Below are 25,812 nucleotides of genomic sequence, written 5' to 3' on the forward strand. Positions count from 1 at the left end.
ACTGATCACCAGGGGGCAGATGCTTCAACCGGTAGGTTAGCTTGCTGCTGGGGTCTGGCTGATTGGGCAAGATGGGCCAGGCATGCCCTAGAGCCCTCCCATGATCCCTCCCCAGCCCTGATCATGCACCAGTAGGGTCCCTCGGCCTGGCCTGCTCCCTCATGTAATCCGGGACCCCTTGGGGGATGTCAGAGAGCCAGTTTCGGCCCAATCCCCACAGGCCAGGCCGAGGGAGGGACCCCACTAGTGCACAAATCTGTGCACTGGGCCGGTTTTGGCCTGATCCCTGCAGGCCAGGCCAAGGGACCCCATTGGTGCATGAATCCGTACACCAGGCCTCCAGTATCCTATTCAACCGAACGGTGGAATGACTGGTCACTATGATGCTCACTGACCACCATGGGGCAGACGCTCAATACAGAAGCTGCCCCCTGGTGGTCAGTGCACTCCCACAGGGGGAGCTCCGCTCAGCCAGAAGCCAGGCTCACAACTGGTGAGTGTGGCGGCGGTGGTGGGAGCCTCTCCCGCCTCCACAGCAGCTCTAAGAAGCAGTGAGCCAAGCAGTAAGGAGGAGCAAGCAGGCAGGCAGTAAGGAGCTAGGGGTTCCAGACTGTGAGAGGGCGCAGGCTAGGCCAGAGGTCGGCAAACTCATTAGTCAACAGAGCCAAATATCAACAGTACAACGATTGAAATTTCTTTTGAGAGCCAAATTTTTTAAACTTAAACTTCTTCTAATGCCACTTCTTCAAAATAGACTCGCCCAGGCCGTGGTATTTTGTTGAAGAGCCACACTCAAGGGGCCAAAGAGCCGCATGTGGCTCGCGAGCCGCAGTTTGCCGACCATGGGGCTAGGTTGAGGGACCCCCAAGTGCATGAATTTCATGCACTGGGCCTCTAGTTTTGTATAAAAATATATACAGTTGTGTATGTATACTATAGAATTATACCTTATAATTACACTTATTTGAATACATGTAGAGTATATGCATATACTAGTAGAATACATACTCTTTAGAGTTTGTGCATGTTATACTGTACTGTGATCTCATGAAAACCTCTTCCTTTGCTTTGTTTTCAGTTATGTTTTTCTCTAGGGATTGAAGGGATCAAAGTATTTATTGTGGCTTGTTAAAGTATCTAGTATGTCTCCATTTAATATCTGACCTGTGAAACCTCTTAGAGATAAATCCTTCCATTTTTTAAAGTAGCACATTTTCACTATTATAAAAGCACTACAAGTTACTCTGGAAAACAGAAAAAAAAAATAGACAAGCAAAAGGAAGAAAGTAAAAACCACGATGATCCCACCATCCTACAATAATCACAGTTAACTCCTTGATGAATGTTCTTCCTACTTTCAGGATGTAGATGATGCCTGTATTGAATTTTGTTTTTTATAGAAACCTGATCATACTATATATACAATTATGTAACTTGCTTTTCATTATTAATAAAAATAATAGTAATTTCTCAGGTCATAAAGTACCTATATCCATTACAACCATTTATTTAAAAGATGATTTCATCTGTTTTTTCATGAACAGATTTTTAATTTTTTTTCAAATAACCCCACCCCCAAAATTATGAATTAATAATAATAATAACAATAATAGCAGGCTTACCTGACTTTTTGTTTGGATTTGTAGGTATGTCAAGAGAACTATTGTTCTCTTTATACCAGTGGTTCTCAACCTTTCTAATGCCGCGACCCTTTAATACAGTTCCTCATGTTGTGGAGACCCCCAACCATAAAATTATTTTCGTTGCTACTTCATAACTGTAATTTTGCTACTGTTAATGAATTGCAATGTAAATATCTGTGTTTTCCGATGGTCTTAGGCTCTACAGCAGGTTCTCAACAGGTCCACAGGTTGAGAACCGCTAGCAGGGTCACCTAAGACCATCGGAAAACACAGATATTTACATTACGATTCATAACAGTAGCAAAATACAGTTATGAAGTAGCAACGAAAATAATTTTATGGTTGGGGGTCACCACAACATGAGGAACTGTATTAAAGGGTCGCAGCATTAGAAGGGTTGAGAACCACTGCTTTATACGTAAGCATGTTTTTATAGGCATTTTCTACTTTTAATTAAGTAGTTTTCTTTCTCAATGTTACCCTTTTTGTTGAAGTCTTTAAATTGATTGAAACTGCAAACAGGAAACACACATAGGGAAAGATGATTTCTGAGTAGGAGAAAATAAGTGGAAATTAAAAAATAAATTAACAGTGACACCTTAAAACTGATTGTAGTTATGTTTCCTATTTCTATTCCAAATAAAAATAGCAGCATAAGATATTTAATGAAAATTACATTTTGACCTTTGAAAGCATTTATAGGGCATTGTTTAGGAGATAAAGTTTATTGTTTTAATATGTAATTTCAATCTTTAGGAAGAATTGAGAAAAGCTACAATTGAACTTCTGGAAATCGAAAGCATGGAACTCAGTAGACTATATTTTCTATTGGAAACTCTTCCTGATAACATTAACACAGAACTGGAAGGTATTTTGAGAGTGACTGGGTAAAGAAGGTGAAGGGATTAGCAAAAGAACACATATGCATTCTCCATGGACGCGGATGATAGTGTGATGAAGGCTGAGGCGGGGGGTGAGGGGTAGAAGTGGGCAAAAAAGGGGGAAATTGGGGACACCTGCAATAATATCAACATTAAACACTTTTCATTTAAAAAAAAGAAAATGGAACGAAGTCCTTGTAAAAAGATGAGTTTAATTTATGGTTAAATAAGTTTAGCTTAGTTATTTCATCTCAAAATATAGCTAGAAAGAATACATGACACACATAGTGAGATCCATATTTTTCCTGGCATTTTTAGTGGAAAGCATATATATATACACACACACACACACACATATATATATATATAATTTATATATATATTTATATATATATAATATAATTTAGTTTATAAATAGACTAAAGATATATAGATCAGCCCATTCCAAATTGATATTTATCCAACTGATTTAGGCAGCTTGACTGGCCTAAATCACCAGTTTTCTATGAGTTTGGCTACTATAGGTACCTGGAATCACACAATATTTGTCCTTTTGTGACTGTCTTATTTCACTTGGCATCATACCTTAAAGGTCCATCCATGTTGTAGCATGTGTCAGAATTCCTTCCTTTTTAAGACTGAACAATATTCCTGAGGAAATAAGGGAATGTGTGTGTGTGTGTGTGTGTGTGTGTGTGTATAAAAAATATTTATTCATCCATTTACCAATGGACCCTTGGGTTTTTCCTTTCGGCTATTGTGAATAATGCACAGCTTCCCCAGCACCCTTGGGTGGTTTTCAGTGAGTTCTAAAGTATGGCACCTCCCTTGGACAGATTCCCCCAACACCTCAGAAGCCAGATTGCCAGCCCAGTATTTCATTAACATATCTGAGCCATGCAATGAGCCACAGCCACCTTCAATGACGTCTAGATCTCAGGTGTGAGGTGCTGCTTCTCTGAGGGCACTCTGTCTCAGCCCTGGGCATGGTGGCTCTTCCTTATGCCTGCTGCTCTTGAATTCTTTAGAGTTCTCTTTACTTTCTTACTATTCATTCCCTCATTACTCTAATCCTGTTATAGTCAACTAAAGGCCCAGTGCATGAAAATTCATGCACTGGAGGGGGGTCCCTCAGCCCGGCCTGCCCCCTCTCACAGTCCAGGAGCCCTCAAGGGCAGGAGGTGACCCGGCAATCAGGGGAAGGTGATGCCCCATCACACCTCTGCTGTTGCCACTGTCGGCAGCGCAAGCCTTGGCCGGCCCTGGTTACCTGAACCTTGGGCAGCCCTGGGTGGCTGGGCAGCCGCCATCCAAGGCTTGCCTGCACCTCAGATCGGCCCTGGGCGGCTGCGGGGGCTGAGGGGACTGGGCGCCGCCATCTTGTGGCTGTGGGTGCCTCCATCTTTGAGGGCATGACAGTCAATTAGCATATTCCCTCCTTATTGGCTATGGGCGCCACCATCTTTGAGGGCAGGGCAGTCAATTAGCATATTCCTTCCTTATTGGCTGTAGGCACTGCCATCTCTGAGGGCGGGGCAGTCAATTAGCATATTCGATCCTTATTGGGTGTGGGCGCTGCCATCGTTGAGGGCGGGACAGTCAATTAGTATATTCCCTCTTTATTAGATAGGATAATTTTATATCAACTTATGTAACATTCCTATGACCTAATTGGACCCTGAGTGATACAGTTGGTTGTAAACATGCACAATGTTAGTCTAAGTTGGCAGGGAAAATACAACAAACTGTACATGCAGAGAAGAATCATGCTTGGAAAAAATCCTCGCCAAAGGCAGAATTAAGAGTGTTTTTGTTTTATTTTCTTTGGTTGCTTTTTTATTTTCTAGGTTGAGTTTTATAATCAGGAAAAAAAAATATTTTAGAAGAAAAAATATACCATATGAGCTTATAAGATCCTTGATACATGCTGACTACTTAACCAAGTAACTTTAATTGGCCTTATGAATCAAGCTTTGCTACTCAAAAGATGGTTCTTGGATCAGCACCATCAGCATCCCCTGAGAGCCTGTTACAAAATGCAGTCTCTATGCTCATCCCAAACCTGCAATATTAGAACCTATATTTCAGCAAGATCCCCAGGTGTTGCATGGGCAGATTTGAGACAGTTTGAGAAGTCCTGCTGTGATGAACAATTGAACTAGTAGCCTAGAAAAAATAACCCAACTCTCTCAGGGAAGACAGCAGTTCATTTCTAGGAAATTTTATGTGTAGAAATGGGTCATCTGGAACTTTGCTAAACAGCAGTGTTCAAAATTCATGCATTGTTACCATCTGTCATGCACTGAGGTAGTCTTCTGAAGTCTCACGTGATTAAACTGAGTTATTTACTGGTGAATAATTAGTTTATGTTTTTAACACACTGAGTTCCCTAGACCAGTGGTCGGCAAAACTGCGGCTCGCGAGCCACATGCGGCTCTTTGGCCCCTTGAGTGTGGCTCTTCCACAAAATACCACGGCCTGGGTGAGTCTATTTTAAAGAAGTGGTGTTAGAAGAAGTTTGTTTAAGTTTTAAAAATTTGGCTCTCAAAAGAAATTTCAATCGTTGTACTGTTGATATTTGGCTCTGTTGACTAATGAGTTTGCCGACCACTGCCCTAGACAACAGAACCATAGGCAATGGCTTTGCACTATTATTTTATTAGGCAGTACAATTCAAGGAGGAGGAGAGAGGGGTAAGGAGACCAAAGTGGGGAGAAGGGAGAGCTAATATGGGGTACAATATGATGTTGACTGTTGTCAAATGCAACTATTGAAGCAGGAGAACATGCCCCTAAGACACAGTTACCTCTTCTCAGGACCATCCCGGTACTGGTAGGCTCCTGTTGATCGCTGGTCCAATATTTTGCCCCACCTCTGCACTTTGGGTTCCACCTGCATGGGTGTGGGTATCTAAAGAAGTTCTCAGTCAAGGCACATACCCGGCTTGCAGGCTCAATCCCCATGCAGGAAACAGCCCATCTATGTTTCTCTCTCATTAATATTTCTGTCTCTCTCTTCCTCTCTCAAATAAATAAAAGCATATTTTAAAATTAAAAGAAAAAAAAAGTCCCATGATAGAGGCAACAGGGAAGTGCCAGGCAGAAGGTGAAGAGTGGATGGGAAAAGCAGGCATTAGGTGCTGTCAGATGCATCAGTCTCAAGTTGCTCAGAGCCCATAGAAAGCTGGTCACCATAGCAGCAGCTGAAATAAGGGAAATAATTGATAAGATTGAGAGGGTCCAAAGGGATAAAGAAGAGGTGTTGTGATACAGGAACAAAATTTAAAGAATATTTCAGCCCTAACCGGTTTGGCTCAGTGTACAGAGCGTCGACCTGCGGACTCAAGGGTCCCAGGTTCGATTCCGGTCAAGGGCATGTACCTTGGTTGTGGGTACATCCCCAGTAGGGGGTGTGCAGTAGGCAGCCGATTGATGTTTCTCTCTCATCGATGTTTCTAACTCTCCCGCTCCCTTCCTCTCTGTAAAAAATCAATAAAATATATTTTAAAAAATTTTTTAAAGAATATTTCAAAGAAAGGCAATTTGTCCATGATTTGAAAGTTAGTATCTACAATTGTGCTGTTTCTCAAATAACAGTAAACATTTCCACTTACTTTTAAGAATTTGTCATCGCTGCTCGCAAATTAAACCTTGTTGAGATAAAACAATTACGGATGAAAATTGCAAAGTTAAATAATGAAATAGAGTCTCTGAAGATGAGAATGGTTGATTTGAAAGAAATTAATAAAGATCTGGGGTAGGTACTTCTGTTCAATACCTGAGGGAGTTGAGGTCTGGGGCCGGAGTGGGAAGATTGTCCGAAGGGCTTTGTCCTCTGACCCGAACTGGTGCAGGGCAAGAGAAGAGGTGGAAATCACTTGTAAAAGATGACTTGGGCTGATGAGGGTGTGTGATGGCTGCAGAGATCTGGGAAAGAGAGCAGAAAATCTTCAACCCCTACAGTCAGGCGACCTATAAAATTTTGGAGGCAGTCCAGCTTCTGAGCAGCAGCTGCTGCGTGTAAATCCCATAGTGCCTTGCACACCGCCTCCACAGGCAGAGGCACATGGTTTCCATTTTAGTAAAATTAAATTTACAAACTTCACCCACCAAAGGAAGAAAGCTTGCTGGGTATAAATATAGTATCAAGCCAGATAGATTGTAGCTAGTTTAGTTCCTTGACGATAGTCAGTCATAATCCAGGACTGGATGTTCCCAAGAGAGGATCTGACACCTGTTAGTCTCTTTCCTTTATTCCTAGCTGTGTTGCCAGCACTTCACCCCTGGGGGCCTCATTTTCTCCATCTGTTAAGTAGGGATTACAAGTCTTGATTTACCCATCTCATGGAGGAAGAGAGATATCCTGAAAGAAAAAGCAAAAATAAACCTCTGAAGAACAACTCAGTACTGTGAGCAAATTTGCAAGACTAATTAATGTGTAAATATTAGAAGGTCAGTTTGTCAAAATGAGAAGTTTTCAAAGGGCCCTCATCATAGGGGGAAAATCCTCTTGGGAAGCTAAAATAATCAGAGGATTGCTTGGTGCACAAGATTTCAAAGCACGAGGAATAAGGTGGAGACCTCAAGGCCCAGGGACTCCTTTCCGGAAGTAGGCTCTCAGAACACCTGTTCCGGGAGATGCTCCATGAAAAAGAAAGTTCATCATCACATAAGTTTGAGAAATACTCATTCTTCAACCCCAGTTGGGGCTTCACAATGCAGATTTGTACGTGGCGCATGCTAGCCACGATTGCCGGAGACTGCCATGTAGACTAGACTGTCCATTTCCAAGCTGCAATACTCATATCAGCTGGCTAGCACCATCACATCCCTACAGACCAGTGACTCTCAAACTTCACTGGGCATCAGAATCTCCTGGGGTTCTTGTGAAAACGCAAATTGCTGGGGACACCCACCCCCTGAACTTCTGACTTGGTGGAGGTGAGGGTGAGAACTTGAATTTTTGACAAGTTCCCAGGTAATGTTGCCGCTGCTGGGAGGTCCTGACCACATTTTGAGAATCGCTGCTGTAGAGAAATCCTTATGGTAAGGCAAATTACAAACATAACGTGGGTTGCTTGATGATATGGTATCATCAAGCTACAGTTGTGTGTTGCGCCCCTTTTTCAAAGAAGGTCCTGCAAGTCCTGGACAGTTCCGGCAAGATGGATCCCTGCAAGCTCTTTGGTATGCTTTCCTTAGGCTGCACGGCAGGTTTCTGAGGGCTCACTTCTCCGCCCGCCCCAGTGCTCCCAGTTAGGGTTTTTCATTTGACTTTTTGTTTCACTCTGTCTCCCTGAGGCTACTCGATCCCTAGTTCCGATTCATTCTTAGAAGCCTTCCTCTACTAGACCACAAAGCACCCAGGATTTGACTCCCTCTAGCCCGGGCTTCCATTTATTGCATTTATGTGATGGAGTTGACCTCTGGAAACTGAACTTACCAACAATCCATTTTCATTTTCCAGAACCTTTGCACACAACCACCTGAACTAAAATCTTTAGCCCTGGAGACTAGAAAAAAGTTTGTACATTGCAGGAGCTTTTTTAAAATATATATATAGAAATGTTATCAGACAGGGACCTGGCCCGAGGGGGTTCGGCCTTGGGCTGGCCAGTAGTGTGTGAGTTTCTGACTTTGTGCAGGAAAGATTTCACAGCACAAGTCCAGGTGACTATGAGGGTACGTTTATCAAAGCTGGGGACATTGAAATAAGGGCTTAGCATGGAAGCAGCAACAGGAGAGCCTCGGCTGGGCTGCTTTGGTTCACTGGGAAGTCAGAGAAAAGGGGGCCTTGGAGACAGGTTCAGAGGGTTAGTCTAGCCCAGGTGAGAGCTGACACTGCCCATTGCTCTCCCCCCCCCCCACCCCCCGACCCCGCAACTCCCTCGCCCCCCCCCCCCCGCCCCCTCTGCCCCGCCCCAGCACTGTTTGTAAGCCTCGTGGTTCCTCAGGATTTAGGAGATGCATGCCTGTGGGGGAAGAAGAGGAGGAAGGGGAAGGCGAGGACATGCTCCCAGAAGCAGAGCATGCAGGCAGGGCCCTTTGTCTTGAGGGTTTTCATCTCTCTTTAGCAGGCAGGAATCTTAGGGAAGGTCTCAATGAGTGGCTTCAGCAGAAAATCCGTTTTCAGGAGTCCTCTTCCAGGGTCACGGTCTCTACTGATAGGGCGGCGGGTTAGTCACTGCAGCAGGCCCTGGCATCACCCGCCCGGTCTTGCTGCTTTTCTGGGCCTGGAGCTGAAATACAACTGAGGGCTGGGTGTTATCTCCAGGGAGGTGACCTTGTGTGTCTGGCTGTATATTTCTCAGCCAGTTTGTGCAACGATCTGTCTCAGTTTCCCGATTCCCCTTGTCCTGGTTCACTGGCCTGTCTCAGAAATTGTGGCAATTATTCCTTCTACAAATCTTCTATGGTTAGCCCTGGGGTAGATGTTTCTAGCAGTCTTAAGGTCTTCCTCCAGTGAATGTGACCAACTGATGCGTGAAGGTATTGTCTCCTTTTGAACTCAGATTTGGCTGCAGCTGGTGGAGAATAAGAGGGTTCACATTAGGTTTTAAGCATCCCCCGAAGAGTGAAGCGGGACCCCCTCCTCGCCTCACTCCTGTCCATCAGAGGGAGAAGAGATTTCTCCCGGGTCCTCCCTGCAGGGCCATGGTATCAGAAGGTGGCCGGTGGGGTGGTGGGATGTTTATATTTCTTTGATTTAACTACAGATCTCAGGATGATAAGATAGAGAATGGCAGTGCTACATAGCAAACCATTTGGCCAGGTTTTATTTACTTGCTCCAGACTGTTTTTGAATCACTGCATATTTTGACCCAAAATATCCCATAGACACTACCTGCTATGAGGGGATGGGTGTGGTGAGGCAGGACCATGTGATATTTTTACTCGGTAAATAGTTACAAGGTTAGCACTTGTGTATCCACCTGTCCTCATCTCAACCACATTTTGGCGATTACAGATACAATTCTCAAATCAGTATGCCTTACAATTTCCTCCTTTATGGTGGTTGATCTCACCAAATAGACTTTAAGTTCCTTTCCTAAAAGCCATACTTTTCATGCCATGAATGATTTTTTTTCTCTCCTAGTGAACAGCAAGAGGATCTGGCGAAGCAGCATGAAAAGCTTGTTGTGTTACTCAACCACGCGATGGAAAAGAAAGCCATGACCACTATTTACATCAATGAGACTTACACAAAAATCAACTTGGCGAAAGAAGAAACAAAACTGAAAAAGAAACATATTCAAGCTATAGAGGAGATAATAGACAAAGAAAGAGGAGAATATTTGAAGGAAAAAAAAAAGTTGAGTGACCAGGTAAGTGGCATGACTTATTTTTTGTGGTACAGAATTGTCCAGAATCTCAAGCATGAAATGGGGAATAATTTATCTGTCCTCAAGGCTAGCTAGCGCTCCTGTGCTGTCTTCTATAAACACAGGGATGGGAAGTAGAGTGGAGATCCTTAGAGTTTAGGAGATGCGTGCCTGTGGGAGAAGAAGACGGGAAGGGGAAGGTGTGGACATGTTCCCTGGAGGTCCTTTGTCTTGGGGGTTTTATCCCGTTTGCAGGTGGGAATCTTAGGGGAGCCCCTTGGGGAAGACAGTTAATTGTATAGCAGCATCTCAGTTCATGAAAAAGAATATGAGTGACAGGATTTGTATCAATGGGGCGGCCCCTGGCTCCTAGGCAGCCCTATAGGGACCAGGAATTTGCCTCCATGTCATCTGGTTACCTTCGGCTGAGTCTCTATGGCAGGACTAGGAAGTTCAGCCCTGCCCCAGCCTGCTGCACCTGCTGAATGAGAAAGAGAGAGAGAGAAAGAGAGAGAGAGAGAGAGAGAGAGAGAGAGAGAGAGAGATCGAGATCTTTGTCTCCTGGGATTATAACCAGGAGCTTATTCAAAATAACCAGTTAGCTTCTAAGGTTTAAAGGGTTTCTGCTGGATCCAATGATGGCTTTCCCAGGTTAGACTGACAGGCCTCTAGGGTCAGGCACCTCCTCTGCACCATTTTGACTTTACCGAGCATGTCCGTATCTCCCCCTGCTCCACACACAATCGGGTCCTGGGGTGGGGAAGAGAAGGGTGTTGACGCCCTGCGAGGGACAATGCTGCGATTTCTTGGGGTGTGAAGCTGTAGCTTCCTGGTGAACATGCTCAATAGTGTCTGGCATCCTTGACTTCTGTTCCCATCAGTAAGTAGCTAACGGCGGTAACATTGTGTCTTTCAGCAATAGTTTTACACTAAAACCATGGGTCATCCTTTTTGAATATCAATAGCTCAGGCTTAAGTCATCCTTGGAATGGGCTCTGTGAAGGAGCTGGAAAGAAGTCCCTTGGGCCCTCTGCAGCCACTAAACTGATTTTTTAAAAGCCCAGCTCCCAGGACGTTAGCGGGGCTGAAGCCGCTGGTAGCCTGACCGCAGTGCTGGAGTCAGCTGACATCCATGTCTCAAAAACAGTGAGGGGCTCCCGTCACTGGGCCAGAACTCACTTGGTTATTACTATCACGAGGAAAGGGGAATTTCAGGACAAGAACCAAAAGGCGTTTTACTGTTTTCGTGCCGTATCGACAAGGATGCTGAGCAGCACTTGGTCACCCCGCTGTTGCCAGCCCTCTTCCCCTCTCTGAGCCCCCAGACCCTGAAGTGGAGCGGCTCACTTAAGTCACAGGGGCCAAAAGTGGGGTGTGTCTGTGTGGGCACAGCTGGGTCGGGGGTGAGAAGTGGGGAGCCCTGTTCCTTTTCTTTACTTCCCCTGGGGCTTGATTGGTGCTGCAGCGGTGGCATCGGATATGCAGATCAGTGCTTGGTCCATCAGCAGGCTCCAGGACGGGGATCCTGTCTGCGTCCTTCATGCTGTATCCCAGCACTCCCAGCAGAGCCTGGCGTGGACGAGTTTCTGACTTCATTTTACTCCCTATGGGGAATTCCACCCCCTTCTTATTCTTTAATGTAAATGTTAAAATGCAAAAAGGAGCCACAGAGGGGCTCAAAACAGGAAATTTGCAAACATGACAGGTTCTTTCTTATGTGAATAGTCAGTCTCGGGGTCTACAAACATTTTCTAAAAGGGTCAGATGGTAAATGTTTAGGGCTTTGTGGGCCATACAGTCTCTGCCACAACGATGCCATCTTAGCACCTAAGTAGCCACAAACAACACCGAAATGTATGAGGGCAGCTTACAAACACAGGTGGTGGCTGGATTTGGGCCCCGGTAGGGGTTTATTTACCCATGGTGATCTCCCTGGAAATTGGCAGCAGTTAGGACGCTTTCAGATGCAAATGGCAGAAGCCCTGACTCAAGCTGGCTTAGACAGTAAGGGCATTTGTTATCCCACGCAGTGGGAATTCCCAATGCAGAACAGTATCCAAGACTAATTAATTCAGTGGCTCATCATCCTCTCCTCCATCCTTCATCTTTTTTAAAAAAGTATCTTTATTGTTGAAACTATTACAGATATCCCTTTTATTCCCCAGTGACACTCCCTTCCTCCCCCCTCCTCGCCCCCCCGTAACAGCACGATTGTCTGTGTCCATGAGTTATGCATGGACATTGGTTCCATGCCTCTGTCTCTGGCTCTATTTTGTTCATGAGTTTATTTTGTTCGTTAGATTCCAAATATAAGTGAGATCATATGATACTTTTCTTCCTCTGACTGGCTTACTGTGTTCAGCGTAATATTCTCCAGGTCTCTCCAAGCTGTCTCAGAGGGTAAGAGATCCTTTTTTACAGCTGCATAGTGTTCCAGGCTGTGAATGTACCACATGCAGAACAGCGTCCAGGACTGTTTTCATCCATTCATCTACTGCTGGGCATTTGGGCTGCTGTTTCCAGATCTTAGCTATTATAAATAGCACTGCTATGCACATAGGGGTGCATATATTCTTTCTGATCGGTGTTTCAGACTTCTTAGAACATATTCCTAGAAGTGAGATTACTGGGTCAAATGGCAGTTCCATTTTTAATTTTTTGAGGAAACTCCATACTGTTTTCCATGGTGGCTGCACCAGTCTGCATTCCCATCAACAGTGTATTAGGGTTCCCTTTTCTCCACATCCTTGCCAATACTTGTTTGTTGATTTGTTGATGGTAGCCATTCTGACAGGTGTGAGATGGTACCTCATTGTCATTTTAATTTGCATCTCTTTGATGATTAGTGACTTGGAGTATTTTTTCATATGTTTCTTGACCTTCTGTATGTCCTCTTTGGAGAAATGTCTATTCAGGTCCTTTGCCCATTTTTTAATTGGATTGCTTATCTTCCTTTTGTTAAGTTGTATGAGTTCTTTATATATGTTGAAAATTAACCCTTTATCAGATGTATCATTGGCAAATAGGTTCTCCCATGCAGTGGGCTTCTTGTTGTTTTGTTGATGGTTTCTTTTGCTGTGCAGAAGCTTTTTATTTTTAAACATCCGTTTATCTCCTTTGTTTCTTTTGCCCTAGGAGATGTAGTGGCACAGATATTGCTATGGGAGATGTCTGAGATTTTGCTGCCTATGGTTTCTTCTAGGATTTTTATTGTTTTCCGAATTACATTTAAGTCTTTTATGCATTTTGAGTTTATTCTTGTGTATGGTCTAAGTTGAAGGTTTAATTTCTTTTCTTTTTTTTTTTTTTTTGCATGTACCTGTTCAGTTTCCCCAACACCATTTGTTGAAGAGACTGTCTTTACTCTATTGTATTCCCTTGTCTTTACTCTATTGTATTCCCTTGCCTCCTTTCTCAAATGTTAATTGAGTGTAATGGCTTGAGTCAATTTCTGGGTTCTCTGTTCTGTTCCACTGATCTATATGCCTATTCTTGGGCCAGTACCAGGCTGTTTTGTTTACAACAGCTTTGTAGTTTAATTTTATATCCAGTTGTGATCCCTCCAATTTTGTTCTTCTTTCTCAAGAATGCTGCTGCTACCCAGGGTCTTTTTTGGTTCCATATAAATTTTTGGAGTATATGTTCTAGATCTGTAAATATGCCATTGGTATTTTAATAGGGACTGCATTGAATCTATAGATTGCTTTGGGTAGTGTGGACATTTTGATGATGCTCATTCTTCCAATCCATAAATACAGTATATTCTTCCTTTGTTTGTATCTTCCTCTATTTCTTTCTTTTTTTTTTTTAATGTCCTATAGTTTTCGGAATACAGGTCTTTTACCTCTGTGGTTAAATGTATTCCAAGGTGTATCTTTTTGTTGCAGTGGTAAATGAGAGGTTTCTTTTTGGTTGTTTGTTTGTTTCTCTTTCTGAGAGTTCATTATTGGTCTATAAAAATACCATCACTTTCTGGATGTTAATTTTGTATCCTGCTACTTTGCCAAATGCATTTATTACATGTAGTAGTTTTTTGGTGGAGTCTTTAGGGTTTTCTCTGCACAGTATCATATCATCTATGAGTAATGAGTTTTATATCCCTTTTTCAATTTGGATGCCTTTTGTTTTTTCTTCTTGTCTGATTGATGTGGCTAGAACTTCCAGTACTATCTATAATAATAAAAGGGTAATATCCTAATTAGGCTGGACAGCTGAACGACCTTCCAGATGTCATTCCGAACATCCTTTCTGACAAAGCCATGGTGGTGGGGGCCGAGGCAGAGGTGGTTAGGAGCAATCAGGCAGGCAGGCGAGCAGTTAAAGGTGATCAGGCAGGCAGGCAGAGGGGTTAGGGGCAATCAGGCAGGCAGGCTGGTGAGCAGTTAGGAGCTCGGGCCTAAACCTGCAGTCAGACATCCCCCAAGGGGTCCCGGATTGTGAGAGGGTACAGGCCGGGCAAAGGGACCCTCTCTGCCCCCGTGCACGAGTTTCATGCACCGGGCCTCTAGTATTGAATAAAAGTGGTGAAAGCAAGACAACCCTGTTTTGTTCCTGTTCTTAGGGGAAATGGTTTTAGTTTCTGCCTATTAAGTATGATTTGGCTGTAGGTTTGTCATACATAGCCTTTATTATGTTGAAGTATGGTTTCTCTATTTCCACTTTGCTTAGAGTTTTTATCAAAAATGAGTGTTGGCCTTGCCAGTGTTGCTCAGTAGTTAAGCATCAACCTATGAACCAGGAGGTCATGGTTCAATTCCCGGTCGGGGTACATGCCCGGGTTGCGGGCTGGATCCCCAGTGTGCGGCATGTAGGAGGTAGCCAGTCAATGATAGTTTCTCATCATTAATGTTTCTATCTCTCCCTCTCCCTTCCTCTCTGAAATCAATAAAAATATATTTTTTAAAATGGGTGTTGGATTTTGTCAAATGCTTTTTCTATATCTATTGATATGATCATGTGATTTTTCAATTTGTGTATGTGATGTATCACATTTATTGATTTGTGAATATTGTACCAGTCTTGCATCCCTGGAATAAATCCCACTTGGTCATGATGTATGATCTTTTTAATATATGGCTGATCTGATTTGCTAGCATTTTGTTGAGGATTTTAGCATTTATGTTCATCAGGAGTATTGGCCTATAATTCTCTTTCTTTGTTGTGTCTTTATCTGGTTTTGGAATTAGGATAATGCTGGCCTCAAAATAGAGCCTAGAAGTCTTCCTTCTTCTTGAATTTTTTGCAATAATTTGAGGAGGATAGGTGTTAGTTCTTCTTTGAATGTTTGGTAAAACTCACCTATGAAGCCATCCAGACCCGGGCTTTGCTTGCTGGGAGTTTTTTTTGTATTTTTGTTTTTTGTTTTTTACTGCTTCAGTTTCATCAGTTGTTATCAGGCCTATTCAGGTTTTTGTCTTCTTCCTGATACAGTTTTGGAAGTCTGTATGTTTCTAGGAATTTGTTCATTTCACCCAGGTTGTCCAGTTTGTTGGCATATAATTGTTTGCAATATCTTGTCTAATAAAGAGGGAATATGCAAATTGACCATCGCGCCGTAACAATCAAAATGGCTGCACCCACAGCAGAGGCAGGGATTCCATAACACAAGATGCCTGTGCCCACAGCAGAGGCAGGGATTCCATAACACAAGATGGCTGTGCCCACAGCAGAGGCTGAGTTCCCATAATGAGCCTTAACGAGCAATCAGCAGGGACCTGAGGCTGCGCCCCCCACCTCCCCGCCTGGTGGGGCTTGACAGGGGACCTCAGGCTGCGCCCCCTGCCTGGCGGAGCTTGACGGGGGATGTCAGGCCACACCCACCACCTGGCAGGGCTTGACGGGGGACCTCACACCGCACCCCCCACCCCAGCGCCAGGCCGTGGGACCGGAGGCTGTGTCCCCCACCTAGCAGGGCTTGACAGGGGACCTTAGGCTGTGCCCTCCACCCTGGCACCAGGCCAGGGAACTTCAAGGCACACCCCCTGGCCCGGGCCGGGGGACCTGAGGCTGTGCACCCCACCCAGCGGGGCTTGATGGGGGTGGGGCCGGCTGGGTCTGGGTCTCAAGCGATTTCAAGGCGCACGTGGGTGGGTGGGGACTTGACTCTGGGTCCCACGGTGCGCCTCAGACTCAGACAGGAGGAAGATTTTCATATACATTTTACTAATTTTCTTTCATCTCTGACACTTCTATGATAAAGGGCAAATAGCAATATTAAAATATTTCCTCTAATTCCTATTTAATGTGCACGAATTTCTTGTACGAGGTCACTAGTTTTCTTATAATCCTTTCTATTTCTGTGATGTCCATTGTTACTTTACTTCTTTCATTTCTGACTTTATTTATTTGGGTCCTCTCTCTGTGTTTCTTGATGAGTCCGGCTAAAGGATCATCAATCTTGTTTATCTTTTAAAAGAACCAATTCTCAGTTTCATTGAATTTTTTTGTATTACTTTGTACTTTTTATATTGTTCCCTGGTAGAGTTAAGTCCAGCACAGCATTAGACTAATTCCACTCCATCAGTTCATCGTGTGTGGAGTCTACATGTCTGCGGGCCATGTGGGCAAGTGCAGAGCGTGAGGGCACACCCCTGCAACAAGAGTCCCACGAGAGCGAGAGCTCCCTCTGCTCAGGAGCTTCCGTGTCTCGGGTTGTGCGCCCTTGCAGTAGCCACATCTATTCTGGCCAGTGACCTGCTCCCAGTGACTGATAGGTAATCACCCTCCCTCGACCACCTAGACTTGACGGGGCATGCGTGCATTCTTTCTTTGTCTAGTCCCTTCCTCCTGGGTCTGCGGGGAACAGACTGGGAGAGTGCTAACTTACTTTCTTTATTGATCTGAGAGAGAGAAAGGGAGGGAGAGAAGGAAGCATCCATGTGAGAGAGAAACATCAATAGGTTGCCTCCCACATGTGCCCCCTACTGGGTATCACCTGCATCCTTGATATGTGCCCTGACCGGGACGGAACCTGCCACCTGTAGGTGTACAGAACAATGCTCCCACCGAGCCATCGGCCAGGCTGGTTATTGTTTATTGTTGATATACTTAGATTGAATATGAATTAGATTGATAAAATAAAAATAAAGTTTCTAAACTTTGTTGCCCTCATAAGCTTTTTTCATTGGTTTATGTTTATCACTGCAGATTAGTGAATACGAAAAAATCTGTGAATCTAAGAAACACGATGCTTTTCATAGGAAGAGAGAATTGGATAAGTTAAGGATTAAAGAGTTGGACATAAAAGAAAAAGTCACTACCAGCACAGTGGTAAGAAAGGATAAACTATGTTTTTCAAGTCTGACCCGGGCACCTCAATATACATTACCTTTACTATGACTGGTATCAGGCATTTTAAAAAGGAATTGATTTTAGTTTACGTTCACATCATTCTGGAAGAATATTTTTGTCATGTTAACATCTTCTGATACTTTACTGTGTTGTAGTGCAATTGTGTTTTCTTCTTCAGGAATATGGTGGGAAGAAAGAAATTTGGCATGCCTTAGGTACAGATTGCATTTGGATGGACCAAAACACTGTAAAACTGATTTTTTAAAAATGCATACAATACCATATATAACATTTCTATGATATTGCTTTATTTTACACAACAAAAGAAATAACCATGGGCAGATTCCTTAATTCTGGATATGTGATGATAAAACAGAATTTAGTCTCTCCATTTATATTGGGTACTGGAACATAATAGGGAAAGGGGACCATTTGTTTATTAAAGTTAGAAAATACTTGAGAACTCCGCAGTTCTATTTTTTAAAATATTAATAACATTGAGTGAAAGCCAGTACTATGTTAAATATTTTGTGGGGATCATCCTTATTTTAAAAATTAGAAAACTGGACTATAATTAAAAATTAGAAAACTGTGACTATTTTGAAAACGTTAATGATAATACCACTTCTGTGTTAATTAAAACGGAAATGAATGGTAATCTATCACAGTTAGTTGCATTGAGTCTTCATTTCTCCTATCTGTATTGAGAAATACATGTAAAACTATATATGGGCAACAGTAATACTGAAACATCACACTTCTTATCAGAATGCTCAGCTAATTCCATTATGTTTTTTATATGGTGGTCCTGATCATTTTAGTTATATCGGTTATGACATTCAATTACAAAACATTGGTCAAGTCAAAATCCCCCCCCCAAATATATTTAAGAATATCATTACCTGTTTTTTTTAAATATCAACATAGTAAGGAAGCGTGAGTCAGGCTGGACTCAAAGGAGAAGGTAGGGATTGTATAAAACAGATTTGATCTGCATGCCCTCCAAGTACACACCTCTAGTTTGGACCCCATAAATCAAAGCCACGTGCCCTCCGAGTTCTAGCTTGGGAAAATGAAGCACATGCTCCTTAACCTGTACTCCAGAGATCTCTAAGGCCAAATGAGACAAGGCTTGAAAATGTCACTTTTCCTCTCGCCCAGTCTAGCCTGCCCACCCCTGCCCTACCTTACCGGTGGAGAATAGTGTTTAAGGCACAAACTTGAGTGTCAAAGAGACCTAGGTTCAAACCTTGGCTCTATCAGCCCCAGGTTTTTTCACCTATAAAATAGGGTGAGCCCCAGCTGGTTTAGCTCAGTGGATAGAGCCTGTGGACTGAAGGATCCCAGGTTTGATTCCGGTCAAGGGCACATGCCTGGGCTGCGGGCTTGATCCCCAGTAGGGGGCGTGCAGGAGGCAGCCGATCAATGATTCTCATCATTGATGTTTCTCTCTGTCTCCCTCTCCCTTCCTCTTTGAAATCAATAAAAATGAAAAATTTAAAGTGGGGTAATACTACTGCCTACTTTGAAGGGCTTTGGTGGAGATCAGACATTGGTAAAGTTTGTTGTTATTGCTTGACATTAGAAAACAACATTTTAGCTGTGGAGTGAGACAATAGGGGATGTTAGATTAATCTTCCTGTGGTACCTTTAGTTTAGAAAACTCTGCACCCAGGTCAAGCTGATGTCATGTTGGCAGAAAAGAATAATGGTGTGTGGTCCTCAAGATGGCCTACATATCCAGGGCAGGGAGAACTGAGGACAAGAGGTAAACCAGTGTCATTCCTGATGGCCTTTGGCATTTAGTCACTAATCTTTTTGACCGGCCAGAGTCCTTTAGACCTTCTGCTAATTTTTGGTGGAAGTTCTAGGATTTCAGACCCTTGTTACTCTGGAATTAGTTATGGCCCAGAAGTTCAGTCACAAGGTTGCTTTAGAGAAAGAAAGAGTTTTGGGGAGCTGTCACCTGTCTCACGTGGCATGATGGAGAGCACCTTTATGCTGCCCACAGGTGTCTATGACCCCACATTGGTGTGCAGGGTTTGATGGCGTTCGATAATCTGCCCGTGGTACCTGTGCTGCAGAGCACAGTAATCTGACCAGCTCCATTCTCCCTTCCAAGCCAAAAATGCAGGCCCAGGGCTCTGATATGTTTGCCTTCCCTTTTCTTTATTCCAAAACTGCATTGTCAAAATATCTGTTTCACTATGAATTTTCTTCATATTTCCTTCCTAAAATTAGGCTAAAATTTTTTCACAGTCTTCAATGGTTTCATTTTCAAACTTCTGATTAAATATTAAGAGAGAAATTTTTTTCAGCATGAACATAGCTATCAATTGAGGTGAAAGACCAAATTTGTTTTGACCTGTTTATAATATCATTCTTCTCTCCTGGAATAACATTTTGAAGATGATTATGAAAATATAGATTTGTTTATTTTTTAAAATGATAGTCAAAGTGAATTCATGTCTTGAAAGTTGTTTTTATAGTTGTCACATTCTTACTACTATATTTGGTTGCCCTCCCTCCCAAATATTATTTTATTATTTTTTATTTCTGTCCTAGTTTGTATTTTGAAGAAACAATTGTAATAATTGATTTTATTTTAACTCAAGGACACCCCCAGTGTAGAAGTTGAGTGGGTGATACATGGATGTTTAGTGAATTGAACCGCCATCATGAATCATTTGACAATGACTGAATGCCATCATTTTTTAAAATTTTCAATAGGTACTTAGTGATCACAATATGGAAATAGCAGAACTACACGAATCAATAAGGCATTGGGAAAAACAGGTTGAAGAAATGAAGAAAATCTGTAATAGCCTGGAGGAAAAAATGTAAGTATGATACTTTATTTTTACGGAAGCATTTCTCAGTGTTATGTTGCTTTCCTTTAAAAATGTTTATTAGATGAAAATTATAATCTTTTAGTTTACTAAAATTGGTGTGCTTGTAAACTGCATAGAAAAACCTCCTCATTTTGAAATTAATCAGTCTTTCCCGTGATCAAGAGAAAATATTGAGGATGATGCAGTCATTTCAGGAAAAGGAAGGGACTCGGTGCAATGTATTATTCTCACTTCAGTTCCAGGATTCCTGCAAATGAATATGCCCCCAGGAAGGCATTCATGAGGCCTGCGCAAGGCTACACACTCACCTACCCATATGGTACAGTGGCTGTTCTTAGTCGAGGGAGGTTTTCAGAATTTATTGAGAAATTACAGGGAAGCCTTTGGGCAAAAACTTTCACCCGCGGGACTGGAACCAGAAACTTCAGGGAATCTTTCATCCCAAGGCCCACACTCTCTCTTCCTTTTGCAAAAGAGTTTCGTCTTTCTCTCTCTATCTGCATGCTGTGTTCTCTTCCAGGTGCGCCATGGCTAAGCATGACCATTCCAAACCCTCTGAAATTACCTGACACAGGCCGTTTATCTTTAGAGATTGGTCAACAGACTCTCTTCCAGGAGAATTCCCAGATTTCCCATCAAAAGCCATTTGGCTCAGCCCTGGCTGGTGTTGCTAAGTGGTTAGAGCATTGGCCTGAGCACTGAGGGGTCGAGGGGTCAATTTTCTGTCAAGAACACATACCTGGGTTGCAGATTCGATCTCCAGTCCAGGTTGGGGCATGTGCAGGGGGCAACCAATCTATGTGTCTCTTCTCTCTCTCTCTCTCTCTCTCTCTCTCTCTCTCTCTCTCTCTCTCTCTCTCTCTCTCTCTCTCTCTCTCCCCCTCCCTCCCTCCCTTTCACTCTCTCTAAAAATCAATAGAAAAAATACCCTTTGGTGAGGATTAACAACAACAAAAACTGTTTGGCTCAGCTTTGGACCAGAAGGTGTGGTCTTGTAATATAAATATATGGCTTCTGGGCCTATCTCCAGAGTTTGATTTTTAAAAGACAAATTGTGAACTGAGCAGATTCCACAAGACAAGTTAACTGCACATGTGGAATCGTGTTATAAAGTGGCTCATTTCTACATACACAGGTTTGAATGTACTGTGATTAAAACTACTATGTCTTTTAAAATAGCAATTGCCCAGTACAATAATCATCACCATTGGTCCATAAAGTAGGCACCAATCTTTGTACTCAATACCACATTTAACATAGGAAGACTCGAGAATTACTACAATTCAAACTCAGAATAAAAAAATATTTTTCTTTGAAAGTGATTTAATAGTTTTAGTTCATATATGTTTTAAAGAAAAACTAGGAAAGGAATCAGAGTGGAAGATACAGATTAGTTCTTAAATTATTTCTAGGAGTTATGATTAAAAATCTTGCTACACTCAGGATACAGTATTAACACCCAGAAATCAATGGCATTTTTATTACCAATAATGAATTCTCAGAAAGAGAAAATAAAACAACAATCTCATTTGCCATTGCTTCTTAAATGATTGAATAGAATAATAAAGCATTAATTCATCAATTCTAAAAAGTAAAATCTTTTGCCTGTTATAACGAATATATAAATATGTTATGTAGGGCAATATAGCTTTGCTAAAAAAAACATGTCTTAATATGAATTTGTTTGGCTTCCTTTGTTCATAGATATTTTTTAAAGAACACCAAGAACAAACTGGGAGAGAAAACTAATATTGAAAAAAATGAATTTTTGCAGAAGATAAAGGAGGTAGGAAGACAGAAATTATGATTTTTTAGATTATAATTAGATTTTCTTTTTAGGTAATATTTTAAGTAAATGGAGAAATTTTCTAAAACTAGATTTTTCATTAACTAATAATAATCATGATCAGTCACAGTAATTGATTTAAAGATTTTATCCCCTCCCAGAGCACTTTAAGTATAAAAGAAAAAATTGCTCATGTGAAGATAAATTATTTTCTTGCTAACTTTTCAAGTGGATATGGTTATTTTATATTAGGAATATCCATGACTAATGAACACTTTTATGTGAGTTAATTAGAAAAAATAGGAGCTTCCTGCTGTTGTGTAGCAACCCATATTGTACTTAATAATGTTAATGAACTATTTAAGTCAAATTTAGTCCTCTGAAGAATTCCCTAGACATTTTAAAACTTAGGTTATAAGAAATATGATATTTTAAGTAAATAATCATGGCTGTAAACCAAGATTTTTCCACAAGATAGTCAATGAAGCATTTATTTTGAAAGTTGAACAATTAGAGGCAAAATACAATTAAAGCTTAGCAGAGATGCTTTATTTAAATGTCATCGTTTAGGATATGACAAATCTATATATATAAAAGCCTAAGTGACCGGCTGACCCTATGACGCACAATGACCACCAGGGGGCAGACGCTCAACACACAGGCATGGAAACATGAACAGACTGATGAATCTCAGAGGAAAAGGGGAAGGGGGGAGGGCAGGAAGAGATTAACCAAAGATCTTATATGCATATTAGAGGCCCAGTGCACGAAATTCATGCATGGGGTTGTGTGTCCCTCAGCCCAGCCTGCACCCTCTCCAATCTGGGACCCCTCGAGGGATGTCCAACTGCCCTCTCAAAATCCAGGACTGCTGGCTCCCAACCGCTCGCCTGCCTGCCTGCCTGATTGCCCCTAACTGCTTCTGCCTGCCAGCCTGATCACCCCCTAACCCAGTGGTTCTCAACCTTTCTAATGCCGCGACCCTTTAATACAGTTCCTCATGTTGTGGTGACCCCCAACCATAAAATTATTATCGTTGCTGCTTCATAACTGTAATTTTGCTACTGTTATGAATCGTAATGTAAATGTCTGTGTTTTCCGATGGTCTTAAGCTCTATAGCAGCGGTTCTCAACCTATGGGTCCCACAGGTTGAGAACCACTAGCAGGGTCGCCTAAGACCATCAGAAAACACAGATATTTACATTACGATTCATAACAGTAGCAAAATTACAGTTATGAAGCAGCAACGAAAATAATTTTATGGTTGGGGGTCACCACAACATGAGGAACTGTAATAAAGGGTCGCGGCATTAGAAAGGTTGAGAACCACTGCCCTAACCACTCCCCTGCCAGCCTGATTGATGCCTAAATGCTCCCCTGCCAGCCTGATTGCCACTAACTTCCCTCCCCTGCCGGCCTGGTCACCCCTAAGTGCCCTCCCCTGCAGGCCTGGTTCCCCCAATTGCCCTCCCCTGCAAGCCTGATCACTCCCAATTGCCCTCCCTTGCAGGCCTGGTTGCCCCTAACTGCCCTCCCCTGCTGGCCTGGTCACTCCCAATTGCCCTCCCCTGCCGGCCTGGTCACCCCTAACTGCCCTCCCTTGCCAGCCTGTTTCCCCCCAGCTGCCCTCCATGTAGGCTTGGTCCCTCCCAACTGCCCTCCCTGCTGGCCTGATCGCCCACAACTGCCCTCCCCTGCCAGCCATCTTGTGGCGGCCATCTTGTGTGTTGGAGTGACCGTCAATTTGCATATTACTCTTTTATTATTAGATAGGACTAGAGGCCCTGATTCATGCACTGATGGGGCCCTTTGACATAGCCTGCGAGGATCAGGCCGAAACCAGCTATCCGACATCTACCTATGGGTCCCAAATTGCAAGAGGGCACAGGCCAGGCTGAGGGACCTCACCGGTGCACGAATCCATGCACTGTGCCTCTAGTCTATAATAATCCTATATAATAAAAGGTTAATATGCAAATAGACTGAACGGTGGAACAACTGAACAACCAGTCACTATGATGTGTGCTGACCACCAAGGGGCATGTGCAGAACATGGCAGGCATTGGCCGTGGTGGGATGGTGGAGCAGGTGAGCAGGGGCTCCAGACCAAAGTGGAGTGCCAGTCACTGTCATTGGGGCACGCTTCTGGTGGTTACTGAAAATTCTTTGCTCCTGCACGCGGCGGTCCTGCCAGGCACTCGCATCTACTGCCACCACTGGCCCCGCTCGCACCTGCTGCTGGTGCCCAGTGCCAGTCCCGATCACTCGGTGCCATCAGCAGGTGCCAGTGGTGGCTACCAGCCCTGATCACCCCTGAGGGCTTCTTTACCTCCCCCTGCTCCCGAGGGGCAATTGGAGCAGCAGCCACCACTCGCACCCACTGATGGTGCTGGTCCTGCTCACATCTGCTGCTGGCACTGGCCCCAATTGCTCCACACTGTCAGCGGGTGCAAGCAGGGCCGGTGCTGTCAGAGCATGGGAACAGCGGCGGCAGGAGCGGGGCTGCCAGCAGACAGGGGACCGGGGGACATGGCGGGGGGGCTGGACAGGGGTATAGAGGATGGGTCGTGACCATCCCCTGTGCCTACCGCAACCTTGCGGCCCACAGTTTCTTTCAAGGTGCACGAATTTGTGCACTGGGCCCCTAGTAAAAGCATAATATGCTAATTAGACTGGACGTCCTTCCGGACAAAGCTGGGGCTGTGAGGGAAGCCAGGGTCCCGGGTGCCTGTCATTGGCTGGAGGGAAGCCCAGGTCCCAGGTACCAGAGGCAAGCCAGGGTTCCAGTTGCCAGAGGGAAGCCTGGGTCCTGGGTGCCAGAGGGAAGCCAGTGCCCACAGCTGGGGGAAGGAAGGGTACTCTTGCATGAATTTTGTGCATCAGGCCTCTAGTTTAATATAAAACAGTATATATAATATGACCCAATTATTTATATATATATACACACACACACACATACATATATATATGCACATATATATGTGTATATGTGTGTGTGTGTGTATATATATATATATGTGTGTGTGTGTGTGTGTGTGTGTATACACACACACACACACACACACACACACTAGAGGCCTGGTGCATGAAATTTGTGCACAGCGAGGGGGGTCCTCTCAGCCCAGCCTGCATCCTCTCCAATCTGGGACACCTCGGGGGATGTCCGACTGCCAGTTTAGGCCCGATCCCTGGGACCGCTGGCTCCTAACTGGTCACAATCTGGGACCGCTGGCTCCTAACTGCTCACCTGCCTGCCTTCCTGATTGCCCCTAACTGCCCCCCTGCTAGCCTGATCACCCCTAACCACCTCTGCCTGCTGGCCTGATCACCCCTAACTTCCCCCCCTGCTGACCTGGTCGCTCCCAACTGCTCCCCCCTGCTGGCCTGGTCACCCCCAACTGCCTCCCCATGGGCCTGGTCGCCCCAACTGTCCCCCTGCCAGCCTGGTCACCCCCAACTGCCCCTCCGCCAGCCTGGTCACCCCCAACTGCCCCCCCTGCTGGCCTGGTCGCCCCATGCAGCCTGCTGTTCAGTCATTTGGTTGTCCCTCACTAAACCCCTTGCCGGCCTTGTTGCTCCACGCAGCCTGCTGTTCGGTCGTCCATCTGGTTGTTTCAGTCATGATGGCCCCTGGCTTTTTATATATTAGGGTGTGTGTGTGAGAGTGTGTGTGTGTGTGTGTGTGTGTGTGTGTGTGTATACACGCGCACACACACACACAACTTTAGGTTTGTTTGTGACCATGGACCATGGTTTGTTAACTTCTGATTCACCCTTCACCAGAGAGGGAAGCTCTTTGGGATCCCAGACAATGTGATAGGAGGTTTATCAGACTCAACACCTAGATGAGCTCAAAGTGTTGGCTTTTGTCCCCCTTATCGTGTAAGAAAACCAAAACTCAGTTTCCATGTGTTTCTTCCATATCTGTAAATGTTCTAAGGGTACAAAGGATTTTTCAGTGCTAGATTTACCACTATGGATTCTTGCTTTCTTGTCGAACTAGGCCTAGAAATTCCTCATCATCTTGTTAGTTCTTCA

General features: G+C 43.8%; 1 protein-coding gene across 1 annotated transcript in view; it reads left to right on the forward strand.

Moving 5' to 3' along the window:
• Positions 1-25,812, forward strand: part of CCDC175 (coiled-coil domain containing 175) — a gene marked incomplete at its 5' end in the record, with an annotated part of 59,157 nt that overhangs the window by 3,018 nt on the left and 30,327 nt on the right. The window contains 6 exon segments of the mRNA XM_080687811.1: positions 2,400-2,511; positions 6,145-6,280; positions 9,620-9,848; positions 16,992-17,114; positions 19,866-19,975; positions 21,692-21,773. Coding sequence (XP_080543937.1) covers positions 2,400-2,511; positions 6,145-6,280; positions 9,620-9,848; positions 16,992-17,114; positions 19,866-19,975; positions 21,692-21,773 — 792 coding nt within the window.

This window comes from Plecotus auritus (assembly GCF_963455305.1).
Source record: "Plecotus auritus genome assembly, chromosome: 1".
Lineage (NCBI taxonomy): Eukaryota > Metazoa > Chordata > Mammalia > Chiroptera > Vespertilionidae > Plecotus > Plecotus auritus.